The sequence below is a fragment of the Anomaloglossus baeobatrachus genome, chromosome 5, assembly GCF_048569485.1.
Source record: "Anomaloglossus baeobatrachus isolate aAnoBae1 chromosome 5, aAnoBae1.hap1, whole genome shotgun sequence".
In the NCBI taxonomy this organism is placed as follows: Eukaryota; Metazoa; Chordata; class Amphibia; order Anura; family Aromobatidae; genus Anomaloglossus; species Anomaloglossus baeobatrachus.
Window position 1 is genome coordinate 596339853 of NC_134357.1, and position 18065 is coordinate 596357917.

Here is an 18065-nt window from a genome sequence, read left to right on the forward strand (position 1 = left end):
CTCCTCTTCTCTGTCCCGGTGCTGCTGTGTCACCCTCCTCTTCTTCTCTGTCCCGGTGCTGCTGTGTTACCCTCCTCCTCTTCTCTGTCCCGGTGCTGCTGTGTCACCCTCCTCTTCTTCTCTGTCTTGATGCTGCTGTGTCACCCTCCTCTTCTTCTCTGTCCCGGTGCTGCTGTGTCACCCTCCTCCTCTTCTGTGTCCTGGTGCTGCTGTGTCACCCTCCTCCTCTTCTGTGTCCTGTTGCTGCTGTGTCACTCTCCTCCTCTTCTCTGTCCCGGTGCTGCTGTGTCACCCTCCTCCTCTTCTCTGTCCCGGTGCTGCTGTGTCACCCTCCTCCTCTTCTCTGTCCCGGTGCTGCTGTGTCACGTGTCACCCTCCTTTTCTCTGTGCCGGTGCTGCTGTGTCACCCTCCTCCTCTTCTCTGTCCTGGTGCTGCTGTGTCACCCTTCTCCTCTTCTCTGTCCCGGTGCTGCTGTGTCACACTCCTCCTCTTCTCTGTCCCGGTGCTGCTGTGTCACCCTCCTCCTCTTCTCTGTCCCGCTGCTGCTGTCTCACCCTCCTCTTCTCTGTCCCGGTGCTGCTGTGTCACCCTCCTCTTCTTCTCTGTCCCGATGCTGCTGTGTCACCCTCCTCCTCTTCTCTGTCCCGGTGCTGCTGTCTCACCCTCCTCTTCTTCTCTGTCCCAGTGCTGCTGTTTCACCCTCCTCCTCTTCTCTGTCCCAGTGCTGCTGTTTCACCCTCCTCCTTTTCTCTGTCCCGGTGCTGCTGTGTCACCCTCCTCCTCTTCTCTGTCCCGGTGCTGCTGTCTCACTCTCCTCCTCTTCTCTGTCCCAGTGCTGCTGTGTCACCCTCCTCCTCTTCTCTGTCCCGGTGCTGCTGTGTCACTCTCCTCTTCTCTGTCCCGGTGCTGCTGTCTCACCCTCCTCCTCTTCTCTGTCCCAGTGCTGCTGTCTCACCCTCCTCCTCTTCTCTGTCCCGGTGCTGCTGTCTCACCCTCCTCCTCTTCTCTGTCCCAGTGCTGCTGTCTCACCCTCCTCTTCTTCTCTGTCCTGGTGCTGCTGTGTCACCCTCCTCATCTTCTCTGTCCCAGTGCTGCTGTCTCACCCCCCTCCTCTTCTCTGTCCCAGTGCTGCTGTCTCACCCTCCTCTTCTTCTCTGTCCTGGTGCTGCTGTGTCACCCTCCTCATCTTCTCTGTCCCAGTGCTGCTGTCTCACCCCCCTCCTCTTCTCTGTCCCAGTGCTGCTGTCTCACCCTCCTCTTCTTCTCTGTCCTGGTGCTGCTGTGTCACCCTCCTCATCTTCTCTGTCCCAGTGCTGCTGTCTCACCCCCCTCCTCTTCTCTGTCCCAGTGCTGCTGTCTCACCCTCCTCCTCTTCTCTGTCCTGGTGCTGCTGTGTCACCCTCCTTCTCTTCTCTGTCCCGGTGCTGCTGTGTCACCCTCCTCGTCTTCTCTGTCTCGGTGCTGCTGTGTCACTTTCCTCTTCTGTGTCCCGATGCTGCTGTGTCACCCTCCTCCTCCTGTTCTGTGTCCCGGTGCTGCTGTGTCACCCTCCTCCTTGTCTCTGTCCCGGTGCTGCTGTGTCACTTTCCTCTTCTGTGTCCCGATGCTGCTGTGTCACCCTCCTCCTCCTTTTTTCTGTCCAGGTGCTGCTGTGTCACCCTCCTCCTTTTCTCTGTCCCGGTGCTGCTGTGTCACCCTCCTGTTCTGTGTCCCGGTGCTGCTGTGTCACCCCCCTCCTCTTCTCTGTCCCAGTGCTGCTGTCTCACCCTCCTCTTCTTCTCTGTCCTGGTGCTGCTGTGTCACCCTCCTCCTCTTCTCTGTCCCAGTGCTGCTGTCTCACCCTCCTCTTCTTCTCTGTCCTGGTGCTGCTGTGTCACCCTCCTCCTCTTCTCTGTCCTGGTGCTGCTGTGTCACCCTTCTCCTCTTCTCTGTCCCGGTGCTGCTGTGTCACCCTCCTCGTCTTCTCTGTCCCGGTGCTGCTGTGTCACCCTCCTTTTCTCTGTCCCGGTGCTGCTGTGTCACCCTCCTCCTCTTCTCTGTCCCGGTGCTGCTGTGTCACCCTCCTCCTCTTCTCTGTCCCGGTGCTGCTGTGTCACCCTCCTCCTCTTCTCTGTCCCGGTGCTGCTGTGTCACCCTCCTCTTCTTCTCTGTCTTGATGCTGCTGTGTTACCCTCCTCTTCTCTGTCCCGGTGCTGCTGTTTCACCCTTCTCCTCTTCTCTGTCCCGGTGCTGCTGTGTCACTCTCCTCCTCTTCTCCGTCCCGGTGCTGCTGTCTCACCCTCCTCTTCTTCTCTGTCCCAATGCTGCTGTGTCACCCTCCTCTTCTTCTCTGTCCCAATGCTGCTGTGTCACCCTCCTCTTTTTCTCTGTCCCGGTGCTGCTGTGTCACCCTCCTCTTCTTCTCTGTCCCGGTGCTGCTGTGTCACCCTCCTCCTCTTCTCTGTCCCGGTGCTGCTGTCTCACCCTCCTCTTCTTCTCTGTCCCGGTGCTGCTGTGTCACCCTCCTCGTCTTCTCTGTCCCGATGCTGCTGTTTCACCTTCACCCTCCTCCTCTTCTCTGTCCCGGTGCTGCTGTGTCACTCTCCTCCTCTTCTCTGTCCCGGTGCTGCTGTGTCACCCTCCTCCTCTTCTCTGTCCCGGTGCTGTTGTGTCACCCTCCTCCTCTTCTCTGTCCCGGTGCTGCTGTCTCACCCTCCTCTTCTCTGTCCCGGTGCTGCTGTGTCACCCTCCTCCTCTTCTCTGTCCCGGTACTGCTGTGTCACCCTCCTCGTCTTCTCTGTCCCGATGCTGCTGTTTCACCCTCCTCCTCTTCTCTGTCCCGGTGCTGCTGTGTCACTCTCCTCCTCTTCTCTGTCCCGGTGCTGCTGTCTTACCCTCCTCTTCTTCTCTGTCCCGATGCTGCTGTGTCACCCTCCTCTTCTCTGTCCCGGTGCTGCTGTGTCACCCTCCTCCTCTTCTCTGTCCCGGTGCTGCTGTGTCACCCTCCTCCTCTTCTCTGTCCCGGTGCTGCTGTGTCACTCTCCTCCTCTCTTCTGTCCCGGTGCTGCAGTCTCACCCTCCTCTTCTTCTCTGTCTTGATGCTGCTGTGTTACCCTCCTCCTCTTTTCTGTCCCGGTGCTGCTGTTTCACCCTTCTCCTCTTCTCTGTCCCGGTGCTGCTGTGTCACTCTCCTCCTCTTCTCCGTCCCGGTGCTGCTGTGTCACCCTCCTCCTCTTTTCTGTCCCGGTGCTGCTGTGTCACTCTCCTCTTCTCTGTCCCGGTGCTGCTGTCTCACCCTCCTCCTCTTCTCTGTCCCAGTGCTGCTGTCTCACCCTCCTCCTCTTCTCTGTCCCGGTGCTGCTGTCTCACCCTCCTCCTCTTCTCTGTCCCAGTGCTGCTGTCTCACCCCCCTCCTCTTCTCTGTCCCAGTGCTGCTGTCTCACCCTCCTCTTCTTCTCTGTCCTGGTGCTGCTGTGTCACCCTCCTCATCTTCTCTGTCCCGGTGCTGCTGTGTCACCCTCCTCGTCTTCTCTGTCTCGGTGCTGCTGTGTCACTTTCCTCTTCTGTGTCCCAATGCTGCTGTGTCACCCTCCTCGTCTTCTCTGTCTCGGTGCTGCTGTGTCACTTTCCTCTTCTCTGTCCCGGTGCTGCTGTGTCACCCTCCTCTTCTTCTCTGTCCCAATGCTGCTGTGTCACCCTCCTCTTCTTCTCTGTCCCGGTGCTGCTGTGTCACCCTCCTCTTCTTCTCTGTCCCGGTGCTGCTGTGTCACCCTCCTCCTCTTCTCTGTCCCGGTGCTGCTGTCTCACCCTCCTCTTCTTCTCTGTCCCGCTGCTGCTGTGTCACCCTCCTCGTCTTCTCTGTCCCGATGCTGCTGTTTCACCCTCCTCCTCTTCTCTGTCCCGGTGCTGCTGTGTCACTCTCCTCCTCTTCTCTGTCCCGGTGCTGCTGTGTCACCCTCCTCCTCTTCTCTGTCCCGGTGCTGTTGTGTCACCCTCCTCCTCTTCTCTGTCCCGGTGCTGCTGTCTCACCCTCCTCTTCTCTGTCCCGATGCTGCTGTCTCACCCTCCTCTTCTTCTCTGTCTTGATGCTTCTGTGTCACCCTCCTCCTCTTCTCTGTCCCAGTGCTGCTGTGTCACCCTCCTCCTCTTCTCTGTCCCGGTACTGCTGTGTCACCCTCCTCGTCTTCTCTGTCCCGATGCTGCTGTTTCACCCTCCTCCTCTTCTCTGTCCCGGTGCTGCTGTGTCACTCTCCTCCTCTTCCCTGTCCCGGTGCTGCTGTGTCACTCTCCTCTTCTCTGTCCCGGTGCTGCTGTCTCACCCTCCTCTTCTCTGTCCCGGTGCTGCTGTCTCACCCTCCTCTTCTTCTCTGTCTTGATGCTTCTGTGTCACCCTCCTCCTCTTCTCTGTCCCGGTGCTGCTGTGTCACCCTCCTCCTCTTCTCTGTCCCGGTGCTGCTGTGTCACCCTCCTCCTCTTCTCTGTCCTGGTGCTGCTGTGTCACCTTCCTCCTCTTCTCTGTCCCGGTGCTGCTGTGTCACCCTCCTCTTCTTCTCTGTCCCGGTGCTGCTGTGTTACCCTCCTCCTCTTCTCTGTCCCGGTGCTGCTGTGTCACCCTCCTCTTCTTCTCTGTCTTGATGCTGCTGTGTCACCCTCCTCTTCTTCTCTGTCCCGGTGCTGCTGTGTCACCCTCCTCCTCTTCTGTGTCCTGGTGCTGCTGTGTCACCCTCCTCCTCTTCTGTGTCCTGTTGCTGCTGTGTCACTCTCCTCCTCTTCTCTGTCCCGGTGCTGCTGTGTCACCCTCCTCCTCTTCTCTGTCCCGGTGCTGCTGTGTCACCCTCCTCCTCTTCTCTGTCCCGGTGCTGCTGTGTCACGTGTCACCCTCCTTTTCTCTGTGCCGGTGCTGCTGTGTCACCCTCCTCCTCTTCTCTGTCCTGGTGCTGCTGTGTCACCCTTCTCCTCTTCTCTGTCCCGGTGCTGCTGTGTCACACTCCTCCTCTTCTCTGTCCCGGTGCTGCTGTGTCACCCTCCTCCTCTTCTCTGTCCCGCTGCTGCTGTGTCACCCTCCTCTTCTTCGCTGTCCCGGTGCTGCTGTGTCACCCTCCTCCTCTTCTCTGTCCCGGTGCTGCTGTCTCACCCTCCTCTTCTCTGTCCCGGTGCTGCTGTGTCACCCTCCTCTTCTTCTCTGTCCCGATGCTGCTGTGTCACCCTCCTCCTCTTCTCTGTCCCGGTGCTGCTGTCTCACCCTCCTCTTCTTCTCTGTCCCAGTGCTGCTGTTTCACCCTCCTCCTCTTCTCTGTCCCAGTGCTGCTGTTTCACCCTCCTCCTTTTCTCTGTCCCGGTGCTGCTGTGTCACCCTCCTCCTCTTCTCTGTCCCGGTGCTGCTGTCTCACTCTCCTCCTCTTCTCTGTCCCAGTGCTGCTGTGTCACCCTCCTCCTCTTTTCTGTCCCGGTGCTGCTGTGTCACTCTCCTCTTCTCTGTCCCGGTGCTGCTGTCTCACCCTCCTCCTCTTCTCTGTCCCAGTGCTGCTGTCTCACCCTCCTCCTCTTCTCTGTCCCGGTGCTGCTGTCTCACCCTCCTCCTCTTCTCTGTCCCAGTGCTGCTGTCTCACCCTCCTCTTCTTCTCTGTCCTGGTGCTGCTGTGTCACCCTCCTCATCTTCTCTGTCCCAGTGCTGCTGTCTCACCCCCCTCCTCTTCTCTGTCCCAGTGCTGCTGTCTCACCCTCCTCTTCTTCTCTGTCCTGGTGCTGCTGTGTCACCCTCCTCATCTTCTCTGTCCCAGTGCTGCTGTCTCACCCCCCTCCTCTTCTCTGTCCTGGTGCTGCTGTGTCACCCTCCTCCTCTTCTCTGTCCCAGTGCTGCTGTCTCACCCTCCTCCTCTTCTCTGTCCTGGTGCTGCTGTGTCACCCTCCTTCTCTTCTCTGTCCCGGTGCTGCTGTGTCACCCTCCTCGTCTTCTCTGTCTCGGTGCTGCTGTGTCACTTTCCTCTTCTGTGTCCCGATGCTGCTGTGTCACCCTCCTCCTCCTGTTCTGTGTCCCGGTGCTGCTGTGTCACCCTCCTCCTTGTCTCTGTCCCGGTGCTGCTGTGTCACTTTCCTCTTCTGTGTCCCGATGCTGCTGTGTCACCCTCCTCCTCCTTTTTTCTGTCCAGGTGCTGCTGTGTCACCCTCCTCCTTTTCTCTGTCCCGGTGCTGCTGTGTCACCCTCCTGTTCTGTGTCCCGGTGCTGCTGTGTCACCCTCCTCCTCTTCTCTGTCCCAGTGCTGCTGTCTCACCCTCCTCTTCTTCTCTGTCCTGGTGCTGCTGTGTCACCCTCCTCCTCTTCTCTGTCCCAGTGCTGCTGTCTCACCCTCCTCTTCTTCTCTGTCCTGGTGCTGCTGTGTCACCCTCCTCATCTTCTCTGTCCCGGTGCTGCTGTGTCACCCTCCTCGTCTTCTCTGTCTCGGTGCTGCTGTGTCACCCTCCTGTTCTGTGTCCCGGTGCTGCTGTGTCACCCTCCTTTTGGTTTCTGGCAGGGATGGCACGCCGCTTTTCCGCTCCGGCCACAAGAAGCAGCTGCAGAGAGAGATGCATCGCAGCGTTAAGGCCAACGGCCAGGTGGCGCTCCCTCATTTCCCGGTGAGTACAGCTACATTTATATAAACTACAGAGCAGGGGCCTTGGAGATGGCTGCTGGGGGTCACGTTGTGCACACATAGTAATAAGGCGCCTAATGGCCATGTTTTGTGCACTCTGTTCCGTGCTCTCTGCTCCGTGCTCTCTGCTCCGTGCTCTCTGCTCTGTGCTCTCTGCTCCGTGCTCTCTGCTCCGTGCTCTCTGCTCCGTGCTCTCTGCTCCGTGCTCTTTGCTCCGTGCTCTTTGCTCCGTGCTCTTTGCTCCGTGCTCTTTGCTTCGTGCTCTCTGATCCGTGCTCTCTGATCCGTGCTCTCTGGTCCGTGCTCTCTGATCCGTGCTCTCTGATCCGTGCTCTCTGATCCGTGCTCTCTGATCCGTGCTCTCTGTTCCGTGCTCTCTGTTCCGTGCTCTCTGCTCCGTGCTCTCTGCTCCGTGCTCTCTGCTCCGTGCTCTCTGCTCCGTGCTCTCTGCTCCGTGCTCCTTGCTCTCTGCTCCATGCTCCCTACTCCACCTTCCCTTCTCCCTGCTCTCTCCTCCATCTTCTTTGCTCCATACTCTGTGCTGTCTGCTCTCTGCCCCGTGCTCTCTGCCCCGTAGTCTCTGCTCCGTGCTCTCTGCCCCGTGCTCTCTGCTCCACCTTCCCTTCTCCCTGCTCTCTCCTCCATCGTCTTTGCTCCATACTCTCTGCCCCGTGCTCTCTGCTCCCTGCTCCGCGCTCTCTGCTCCGTGCTCTCTGCTCCGTGCTCTCTGTTCCGTGCTCTCTGCCTTGTGCTCCTTGCTCTCTGCTCCATGCTCCCTACTCCACCTTCCCTTCTCCCTGGTCTCTCCTCCATCTTCTTTGCTCCATACTCTGTGCTGTCTGCTCTCTGCTCCGTGCTCTCTGCTCCGTGCTCTCTGCTCCATGCTCTCTGCTCCGTGCTCTCTGCTCCGTGCTCTCTGCTCCGTGCTCTCTGCTCCCTGCTCTCTGCTCCCTGCTCTCTGCTCCCTGCTCTCTGCTCTCTGCCCCGTGCTCTCTGCTCTCTTCTCCGTGCTCTCTGCTCTCTTCTCCGTGCTCTCTGCTCTCTTCTCCGTGCTCTCTGCTCTCTTCTCCGTGCTCTCTGCTCTCTTCTCCGTGCTCTCTGCTCTCTTCTCCGTGCTCTCTGCTCTCTTCGGTGTGCTCTCTGCTTTTTTCTCCGTGCTCTCTGCTCTCTTCTCCGTGCTCTCTGCTCTCTTCTCCGTGCTCTCTGCTCTCTTCTCCGTGCTCTCTGCTTTTTTCTCCGTGCTCTCTGCTCTCTTCTCCGTGCTCTCTGCTCTCTTCTCCGTGCTCTCTGCTCTCTTCTCCGTGCTCTCTGCTCTCTTCTCCGTGCTCTCTGCTCTCTTCTCCGTGCTCTCTGCTCTCTTCTCCGTGCTCTCTGCTCTCTTCTCCGTGCTCTCTGCTCTCTTCTCCGTGCTCTCTGCTCTCTTCTCCGTGCTCTCTGCTCTCTTCTCCGTGCTCTCTGCTCTCTTCTCCGTGCTCTCTGCTCTCTTCTCCGTGCTCTCTGCTCTCTGTTCCATGCACCTTGCTCTCTGCTCTGTTCTCCATGCTCCTTGCTCTCTGCTCCGTGCTCCTTGCTCTTTGCTCCCTCCTCCGTGCTTCTTGCTCTGTGCTTCCACATCTCTGTCTCTTCATCTGGCCGTCTCTTTCTCCGGTGTTTTTTTCCTCTGGCTGTCTGTTCCTCCGGCCGCCTCTTCCTTTGGCTTTCTGTTCCTCCGCCCGCCTCTTCCTCCTGCCGTCGCTATTTCTGGCCGTCACTTTCCCTGGCCGTCTCTTCCCCCGGCCGTCTCTTCCCCCGGCCGTCTCTTCCCCCGGCCTGGTGTGACGGGCTCCTTCTCCCATATCACACGATCAACAGAGCGAGAGATGGCGGTATAATCCAAAGAGCATTTATTCCAAGCAAATCAAACGGTCCATAACATAATCCACAAAACCCAGTGTAAAATTAGTAAAGAAACATGAAAATAGTCCAGAAAGCGATAAATAAATGTCCTTGTCTCTCTGAGAAGCCGCAGCTTTTCCCTCAGAGGTTCAATCTTCTTCCTTCCCTCTTCAAGTTCCCAATAGACTGACAAATCCCCTCAGGTAAGCAAAGAAGTTAGGTGGATCACACGCCCCCTCCCCGACACAACACAGGAACACAGAATGGACAGTGACCCACACAAAATATTCCACCATCACAGTCTGTTCCTGCTGCTGTCTCTTCCCCCGGCTGTCTCTTCCCCCAGCCGTCTCTTCCCCCGGCCGTCTCTTCCCCCGGCCGTCTCTTCCCCCGGCCGTCTCTTCCCCCGGCCGTCTCTTCCCCCGGCCGTCTCTTCCCCCGGCCGTCTCTTCCCCCGGCCGTCTCTTCCCCCGGCCGTCTCTTCCCCCGGCCGTCTCTTCCCCCGGCCGTCTCTTCCCCCGGCCGTCTCTTCCCCTGTATCCGTCTCTTCCTCTTTCTGCCTCTTCTTCCTGCTGTCTCTTCCTCTGTATCCGTCTCTTCCTCGGTCTCTCCCTCGGTCTCCTCCCCCGGTTGTCTCTTCCTCTGTATCTGTCTCTTCCTGCTGTCTCTTCCCCCGGCCGTCTCTTCCCCCGGCCGTCTCTTCCCCCGGCCGTCTCTTCCCCCGGCCGTCTCTTCCCCCGGCCGTCTCTTCCCCCGGCCGTCTCTTCCCCCGGCCGTCTCTTCCCCCGGCCGTCTCTTCCCCCGGCCGTCTCTTCCCCCGGCCGTCTCTTCCCCGGGCCGTCTCTTCCCCGGGCCGTCTCTTCCCCGGGCCGTCTCTTCCCCGGGCCGTCTCTTCCCCGGGCCGTCTCTTCCCCGGGCCGTCTCTTCCCCGGGCCGTCTCTTCCCCGGGCCGTCTCTTCCCCGGGCCGTCTCTTCCCCGGGCCGTCTCTTCCCCGGGCCGTCTCTTCCCCGGGCCGTCTCTTCCCCGGGCCGTCTCTTCCCCGGGCCGTCTCTTCCCCGGGCCGTCTCTTCCCCGGGCCGTCTCTTCCCCGGGCCGTCTCTTCCCCGGGCCGTCTCTTCCCCGGGCCGTCTCTTCCCCGGGCCGTCTCTTCCCCGGGCCGTCTCTTCCCCGGGCCGTCTCTTCCCCGGGCCGTCTCTTCCCCGGGCCGTCTCTTCCCCGGGCCGTCTCTTCCCCGGGCCGTCTCTTCCCCGGGCCGTCTCTTCCCCGGGCCGTCTCTTCCCCGGGCCGTCTCTTCCCCGGGCCGTCTCTTCCCCGGGCCGTCTCTTCCCCCGGTTTTCTCTTCCTCTACACGTCTTCTCCCCGGCCGTCTCTTCCTTTGGACGTCTCTTCCTCCTGCCATCTCTTCCCCCGGCTGTCTTTTTTCCTCTGTATCTGTCTCTTGCTCCTGCTGTCTTTACTTCCTGCTGTCTCTTCCTCCAGCTGTCTCTTCCTCGGTCTCTCCCCCCAGCTGTCTCTTCCTCGGTGTCTTCCTCCTGCTGTCTCTTCCTCGGTGTCTTCCTCGGGGTCCTCCTCCTGCTGTCTCTTCCTCGGTCTCTTCCTCGGTGTCTTCCTCCTGCTGTCTCTTCCTCTGCAGCTGTCTCTTCCTCGGTCTCTTCCTCCTGCTTTCTCTTCCTCGGTCTCTTCCTCGGTGTCTTCCTCCTGCTGTCTCTTCCTCTGTAGCTGTCTCTTCCTCGGTCTCTTCCTCCTGCTGTCTCTTCCTCGGTCTCTTCCTCGGTGTCTTCCTCCTGCTGTCTCTTCCTCTGTAGCTGTCTCTTCCTCGGTCTCTTCCTCCTGCTGTCTCTTCCTCTGTCTCTTCCTCGGTGTCTTCCTCCTGCTGTCTCTTCCTCTGTAGCTGTCTCTTCCTCGGTCTCTTCCTCCTGCTGTCTCTTCCTCTGTAGCTGTCTCGTCCTCGGTCTCTTCCTCCAGCTGTCTCTTCCTCCAGCTGTCTCTTCCTCGGTCTCCCCCCCCAGCTGTCTCTTCCTCGGTCTCTTCCTCCTGCTGTCTCTTCCTCGGTCTCTTCCTCCTGCTGTCTCTTCCTCGGTCTCTTCCTCCTGCTGTCTCTTCCTCGGTCTCTTCCTCGGTGTCTTCCTCCTGCTGTCTCTTCTTCTGTAGCTGTCTCTTCCTCGGTCTCTTCCTCCTGCTGTCTCTTCCTCGGTGTCTTCCTCCTGCTGTCTCTTCCTCTGTAGCTGTCTCTTCCTCGGTCTCTTCCTCCTGCTGTCTCTTCCTCGGTGTCTTCCTCCTGCTGTCTTTTCCTCCGTCTCTTCCTCGGTGTCTTCCTCCTGCTGTCTCTTCCTCGGTGTCTTCCTCCTGCTGTCTCTTCCTCTGTAGCTGTCTCTTCCTCGGTCTCTTCCTCCTGCTGTCTCTTCCTCTGTCTCTTCCTCTGTAGCTGTCTCTTCCTCGGTGTCTTCCTCCTGCTGTCTCTTCCTCGGTGTCTTCCTCCTGCTGTCTCTTCCTCTGTAGCTGTCTCTTCCTTGGTCTCTTCCTCCTGCTGTCTCTTCCTCGGTGTCTTCCTCCTGCTGTCTCTTCCTCTGTAGCTGTCTCTTCCTCGGTCTCTTCCTCCTGCTGTCTCTTCCTCGGTGTCTTCCTCCTACTGTCTCTTCCTCTGTAGCTGTCTCTTCCTCTGTCTCTTCCTCGGTGTCTTCCTCCTGTCTCTTCCTCGGTGTCTTCCTCCTGCTGTCTCTTCCTCTGTAGCTGTCTCTTCCTCGGTGTCTTCCTCCTGCTGTCTCTTCCTCGGTCTCTTCCTCCTGCTGTCTCTTCCTCGGTGTCTTCCTCCTGCTGTCTCTTCCTCTGTAGCTGTCTCTTCCTCGGTGTCTTCCTCCTGCTGTCTCTTCCTCGGTCTCTTCCTCCTGCTGTCTCTTCCTCTGTAGCTGTCTCTTCCTCTGTCTCTTCCTCGGTGTCTTCCTCCTGCTGTCTCTTCCTCGGTGTCTTCCTCCTGCTGTCTCTTCCTCTGTAGCTGTCTCTTCCTCGGTGTCTTCCTCCTGCTGTCTCTTCCTCGGTCTCTTCCTCCTGCTGTCTCTTCCTCGGTGTCTTCCTCCTGCTGTCTCTTCCTCTGTAGCTGTCTCTTCCTGGGTGTCTTCCTCCTGCTGTCTCTTCCTCGGTCTCTTCCTCCTGCTGTCTCTTCCTCTGTAGCTGTCTCTTCCTCTGTCTCTTCCTCGGTGTCTTCCTGCTGCTGTCTCTTCCTCGGTGTCTTCCTCCTGCTGTCTCTTCCTCTGTAGCTGTCTCTTCCTCGGTGTCTTCCTCCTGCTGTCTCTTCCTCGGTCTCTTCCTCCTGCTGTCTCTTCCTCTGTAGCTGTCTCTTCCTCTGTCTCTTCCTCGGTGTCTTCCTCCTGCTGTCTCTTCCTCGGTGTCTTCCTCCTGCTGTCTCTTCCTCTGTAGCTGTCTCTTCCTCGGTGTCTTCCTCCTGCTTTCTCTTCCTCGGTGTCTTCCTCCTGGTGTCTCTTCCTCTGTAGCTGTCTCTTCCTCGGTCTCTTCCTCCTGCTGTCTCTTTCTCTGTAGCTGTCTCTTCCTCGGTCTCTTCCTCCTGCTGTCTCTTCCTCTGTAGCTGTCTCTTCCTCGGTCTCTTCCTCCTGCTGTCTCTTCCTCTGTAGCTGTCTCTTCCTCGGTGTCTTCCTCCTGCTGTCTCTTCCTCGGTCTCTTCCTCCTGCTGTCTCTTCCTCGGTGTCTTCCTCCTGCTGTCTCTTCCTCTGTAGCTGTCTCTTCCTCGGTGTCTTCCTCCTGCTGTCTCTTCCTCGGTCTCTTCCTCCTGCTGTCTCTTCCTCTGTAGCTGTCTCTTCCTCTGTCTCTTCCTCGGTGTCTTCCTCCTGCTGTCTCTTCCTCGGTGTCTTCCTCCTGCTGTCTCTTCCTCGGTGTCTTCCTCCTGCTGTCTCTTCCTCTGTAGCTGTCTCTTCCTCGGTCTCTTCCTCCTGCTGTCTCTTCCTCTGTAGCTGTCTCTTCCTCCTGCTGTCTCTTCCTCGGTCTCTTCCTCCTGCTGTCTCTTCCTCTGTAGCTGTCTCGTCCTCGGTCTCTTCCTCCAGCTGTCTCTTCCTCCAGCTGTCTCTTCCTCGGTCTCCCCCCCCAGCTGTCTCTTCCTCGGTCTCTTCCTCCTGCTGTCTCTTCCTCGGTCTCTTCCTCCTGCTGTCTCTTCCTCGGTCTCTTCCTCGGTGTCTTCCTCCTGCTGTCTCTTCTTCTGTAGCTGTCTCTTCCTCGGTCTCTTCCTCCTGCTGTCTCTTCCTCGGTATCTTCCTCCTGCTGTCTCTTCCTCTGTAGCTGTCTCTTCCTCGGTGTCTTCCTCCTGCTTTCTCTTCCTCGGTCTCTTCCTCCTGCTGTCTCTTCCTCGGTGTCTTCCTCCTGCTGTCTCTTCCTCTGTAGCTGTCTCTTCCTCGGTCTCTTCCTCCTGCTGTCTCTTTCTCTGTAGCTGTCTCTTCCTCGGTCTCTTCCTCCTGCTGTCTCTTCCTCTGTAGCTGTCTCTTCCTCGGTCTCTTCCTCCTGCTGTCTCTTCCTCGGTGTCTTCCTCCTGCTGTCTCTTCCTCTGTAGCTGTCTCTTCCTCGGTGTCTTCCTCCTGCTGTCTCTTCCTCGGTCTCTTCCTCCTGCTGTCTCTTCCTCTGTAGCTGTCTCTTCCTCTGTCTCTTCCTCGGTGTCTTCCTCCTGCTGTCTCTTCCTCGGTGTCTTCCTCCTGCTGTCTCTTCCTCTGTAGCTGTCTCTTCCTCGGTGTCTTCCTCCTGCTGTCTCTTCCTCTGTAGCTGTCTCTTCCTCGGTGTCTTCCTCCTGCTGTCTCTTTCTCGGTCTCTTCCTCCTGCTGTCTCTTCCTCGGTGTCTTCCTCCTGCTGTCTCTTCCTCTGTAGCTGTCTCTTCCTCGGTCTCTTCCTCCTGCTGTCTCTTCCTCTGTAGCTGTCTCTTCCTCGGTCTCTTCCTCCTGCTGTCTCTTCCTCGGTCTCTTCCTCCTGCTGTCTCTTCCTCTGTAGCTGTCTCTTCCTCGGTCTCTTCCTCCTGCTGTCTCTTCCTCTGTAGCTGTCTCTTCCTCGGTCTCTTCCTCCTGCTGTCTCTTCCTCGGTCTCTTCCTCCTGCTGTCTCTTCCTCTGTAGCTGTCTCTTCCTCTGTCTCTTCCTCGGTGTCTTCCTCCTGCTGTCTCTTCCTCGGTGTCTTCCTCCTGCTGTCTCTTCCTCTGTAGCTGTCTCTTCCTCGGTGTCTTCCTCCTGCTTTCTCTTCCTCGGTCTCTTCCTCCTGCTGTCTCTTCCTCGGTGTCTTCCTCCTGCTGTCTCTTCCTCTGTAGCTGTCTCTTCCTCGGTCTCTTCCTCCTGCTGTCTCTTCCTCGGTGTCTTCCTCCTGCTGTCTCTTCCTCGGTGTCTTCCTCCTGCTTTCTCTTCCTCGGTCTCTTCCTCCTGCTGTCTCTTCCTCGGTGTCTTCCTCCTGCTTTCTCTTCCTCGGTCTCTTCCTCCTGCTGTCTCTTCCTCGGTGTCTTCCTCCTGCTGTCTCTTCCTCGGTGTCTTCCTCCTGCTGTCTCTTCCTCTGTAGCTGTCTCTTCCTCGGTCTCTTCCTCCTGCTGTCTCTTTCTCTGTAGCTGTCTCTTCCTCGGTCTCTTCCTCCTGCTGTCTCTTCCTCTGTAGCTGTCTCTTCCTCGGTCTCTTCCTCCTGCTGTCTCTTCCTCGGTGTCTTCCTCCTGCTGTCTCTTCCTCGGTGTCTTCCTCCTGCTGTCTCTTCCTCGGTCTCTTCCTCCTGCTGTCTCTTCCTCTGTAGCTGTCTCTTCCTCGGTCTCTTCCTCCTGCTGTCTCTTCCTCGGTGTCTTCCTCCTGCTGTCTCTTCCTCGGTCTCTTCCTCCTGCTGTCTCTTCCTCTGTAGCTGTCTCTTCCTCGGTCTCTTCCTCCTGCTGTCTCTTTCTCTGTAGCTGTCTCTTCCTCGGTCTCTTCCTCCTGCTGTCTCTTCCTCTGTAGCTGTCTCTTCCTCGGTCTCTTCCTCCTGCTGTCTCTTTCTCTGTAGCTGTCTCTTCCTCGGTCTCTTCCTCCTGCTGTCTCTTCCTCGGTGTCTTCCTCCTGCTGTCTCTTCCTCTGTAGCTGTCTCTTCCTCGGTGTCTTCCTCCTGCTGTCTCTTCCTCTGTAGCTGTCTCTTCCTCGGTCTCTTCCTCCTGCTGTCTCTTTCTCTGTAGCTGTCTCTTCCTCGGTGTCTTCCTCCTGCTGTCTCTTCCTCGGTCTCTTCCTCTGTAGCTGTCTCTTCCTCGGTCTCTTCCTCCTGCTGTCTCTTTCTCTGTAGCTGTCTCTTCCTCGGTCTCTTCCTCCTGCTGTCTCTTCCTCGGTGTCTTCCTCCTGCTGTCTCTTCCTCTGTAGCTGTCTCTTCCTCGGTGTCTTCCTCCTGCTGTCTCTTCCTCTGTAGCTGTCTCTTCCTCGGTCTCTTCCTCCTGCTGTCTCTTTCTCTGTAGCTGTCTCTTCCTCGGTGTCTTCCTCCTGCTGTCTCTTCCTCGGTCTCTTCCTCTGTAGCTGTCTCTTCCTCGGTCTCTTCCTCCTGCTGTCTCTTCCTCTGTCTCTTCCTCGGTCTCTTCCTCCTGCTGTCTCTTCCTCGGTGTCTTCCTCCTGCTGTCTCTTCCTCTGTAGCTGTCTCTTCCTCGGTGTCTTCCTCCTGCTGTCTCTTCCTCTGTAGCTGTCTCTTCCTCGGTCTCTTCCTCCTGCTGTCTCTTTCTCTGTAGCTGTCTCTTCCTCGGTGTCTTCCTCCTGCTGTCTCTTCCTCGGTCTCTTCCTCTGTAGCTGTCTCTTCCTCGGTCTCTTCCTCCTGCTGTCTCTTTCTCTGTAGCTGTCTCTTCCTCGGTCTCTTCCTCCTGCTGTCTCTTCCTCGGTGTCTTCCTCCTGCTGTCTCTTCCTCTGTAGCTGTCTCTTCCTCGGTGTCTTCCTCCTGCTGTCTCTTCCTCTGTAGCTGTCTCTTCCTCGGTCTCTTCCTCCTGCTGTCTCTTTCTCTGTAGCTGTCTCTTCCTCGGTGTCTTCCTCCTGCTGTCTCTTCCTCGGTCTCTTCCTCTGTAGCTGTCTCTTCCTCGGTCTCTTCCTCCTGCTGTCTCTTCCTCTGTCTCTTCCTCGGTCTCTTCCTCCTGCTGTCTCTTCCTCCTGCTGTCTCTGTCTCCGTCTCTTCCTCGGTCTCTTCCTCCTGCTGTCTCTTCCTCTGTAGCTGTCTCTTCCTCGGTCTCTTCCTCCTGCTGTCTCTTCCTCGGTCTCTTCCTCCTGCTGTCTCTTCCTCTGTAGCTGTCTCTTCCTCGGTCTCTTCCTCCTGCTGTCTCTTCCTCCTGCTGTCTCTTCCTCGGTCTCTTCCTCCTGCTGTCTCTTCCTCGGTGTCTTCCTCCTGCTGTCTCTTCCTCGGTGTCTTCCTCCTGCTGTCTCTTCCTCTGTAGCTGTCTCTTCCTCTGTCTCTTCCTCTGTCTCTTCCTCGGTCTCTTCCTCCTGCTGTGTCTTCCTCGGTCTCTCCCCCCAGCTGTCTCTTCCTCGGTCTCTTCCTCTGTCTCTTCCTCGGTGTCTTCCTCTGTCTCTTCCTCGGTGTCTTCCTCCTGCTGTCTCTTCCTCTGTAGCTGGCTCTTCCTCCTGCTGTCTCTTCCTCTGTAGCTGTCTCTTCCTCGGTCTCTTCCTCCTGCTGTCTCTTCCTCTGTCTCTTCCTCGGTCTCTTCCTCCTGCTGTGTCTTCCTCGGTCTCTCCCCCCAGCTGTCTCTTCCTCGGTCTCTTCCTCTGTCTCTTCCTCGGTCTCTTCCTCCTGCTGTCTCTTCCTCTGTCTCTTCCTCGGTCTCTTCCTCCTGCTGTCTCTTCCTCCTGCTGTCTCTGTCTCCGTCTCTTCCTCGGTCTCTTCCTCCTGCTGTCTCTTCCTCTGTAGCTGTCTCTTCCTCGGTCTCTTCCTCCTGCTGTCTCTTCCTCGGTCTCTTCCTCCTGCTGTCTCTTCCTCTGTAGCTGTCTCTTCCTCGGTCTCTTCCTCCTGCTGTCTCTTCCTCCTGCTGTCTCTTCCTCGGTCTCTTCCTCCTGCTGTCTCTTCCTCGGTGTCTTCCTCCTGCTGTCTCTTCCTCGGTGTCTTCCTCCTGCTGTCTCTTCCTCTGTAGCTGTCTCTTCCTCTGTCTCTTCCTCTGTCTCTTCCTCGGTCTCTTCCTCCTGCTGTGTCTTCCTCGGTCTCTCCCCCCAGCTGTCTCTTCCTCGGTCTCTTCCTCTGTCTCTTCCTCGGTGTCTTCCTCTGTCTCTTCCTCGGTGTCTTCCTCCTGCTGTCTCTTCCTCTGTAGCTGGCTCTTCCTCCTGCTGTCTCTTCCTCTGTAGCTGTCTCTTCCTCGGTCTCTTCCTCCTGCTGTCTCTTCCTCTGTCTCTTCCTCGGTCTCTTCCTCCTGCTGTGTCTTCCTCGGTCTCTCCCCCCAGCTGTCTCTTCCTCGGTCTCTTCCTCTGTCTCTTCCTCGGTCTCTTCCTCCTGCTGTCTCTTCCTCTGTCTCTTCCTCGGTCTCTTCCTCCTGCTGTCTCTTCCTCAGTCTCTTCCTCGGTCTCTTCCTCCTGCTGTCTCTTCCTCCTGCTGTCTCCGTCTCTCCTCGGTCTCTTTTGATGTGTGACAGGCGTCTTTGAAGATCTGCGGCGGCGGCGGTGCGGCTGCTGATTGGCTGCTGGCAGTACAGAGGAGCACGCGGGGTTCCAGCGAGTGTAGCCACCTGCTCGTGCCGTAGGCGAGGGCTGCCGGGCAGGATGCCGCTCCGTGAAGCCGCCGCTCCGGCTGATAAATATCCAGAGCAGTCACACCGCGGCTGCGCCTGTCTCTACCGCGCTCACAGAGGCCACGGATCGGACGCGGCTCCCGGTAAACCATGCCTGTCTCTTCTCCCTGCTCTCCATAGAGGACGCACCGGCTGCCCAGAGAGATGACGCCCGTAGAGCCGGCGGTGTTCGCGGCTGAGCTCATTGCCCGGCTGCAGAAAGTGAAGCAGCAGCAAGAGACGCAGGAGGAGAGACTGCAGCAGATCACAGAGGTACGAGGCGCAGAGAGCCTGCTTCACCGTCTGCTCCCGGGCGGCAGAGGCCCCCCCAGTGCTGTCTATTCCTCCGTCTCCCCAGTGCTGTCTATTCCTCCGTCTCCCCAGTGCTGTCTATTCCTCCGTCTCTCCAGTGCTGTCTATTCCTCAGTCTCTCCAGTGCTGTCTATTCCTCCGTCTCCCCAGTGCTGTCTATTCCTCCGTCTCTCCAGTGCTGTCTATTCCTCCGTCTCTCCAGTGCTGTCTATTCCTCCGTCTCTCCAGTGCTGTCTATTCCTCCGTCTCTCCAGTGCTGTCTATTCCTCCGTCTCCCCAGTGCTGTCTATTCCTCCGTCTCCCCAGTGCTGTCTATTCCTCCGTCTCTCCAGTGCTGTCTATTCCTCCGTCTCCCCAGTGCTGTCTATTCCTCCGTCTCCCCAGTGCTGTCTATTCCTCCGTCTCCCCAGTGCTGTCTATTCCTCCGTCTCCCCAGTGCTGTCTATTCCTCCGTCTCCCCAGTGCTGTCTATTCCTCCGTCTCTCCAGTGCTGTCTCCCCAGTGCTGTCTATTCCTCCGTCTCTCCAGTGCTGTCTATTCCTCCGTCTCCCCAGTGCTGTCTATTC

The 18065-nt window shown here is 58.0% G+C and overlaps 1 protein-coding gene across 1 annotated transcript in view; it reads left to right on the top strand.

Annotated features, from left to right (window-relative positions):
• The window catches only part of AXIN2 (axin 2), a 64270-nt gene that overhangs the window by 15448 nt on the left and 30757 nt on the right, over positions 1 to 18065 (top strand). The window contains 2 exon segments of the mRNA XM_075352166.1: positions 6313 to 6595; positions 17329 to 17460. Coding sequence (XP_075208281.1) covers positions 6313 to 6595; positions 17329 to 17460 — 415 coding nt within the window.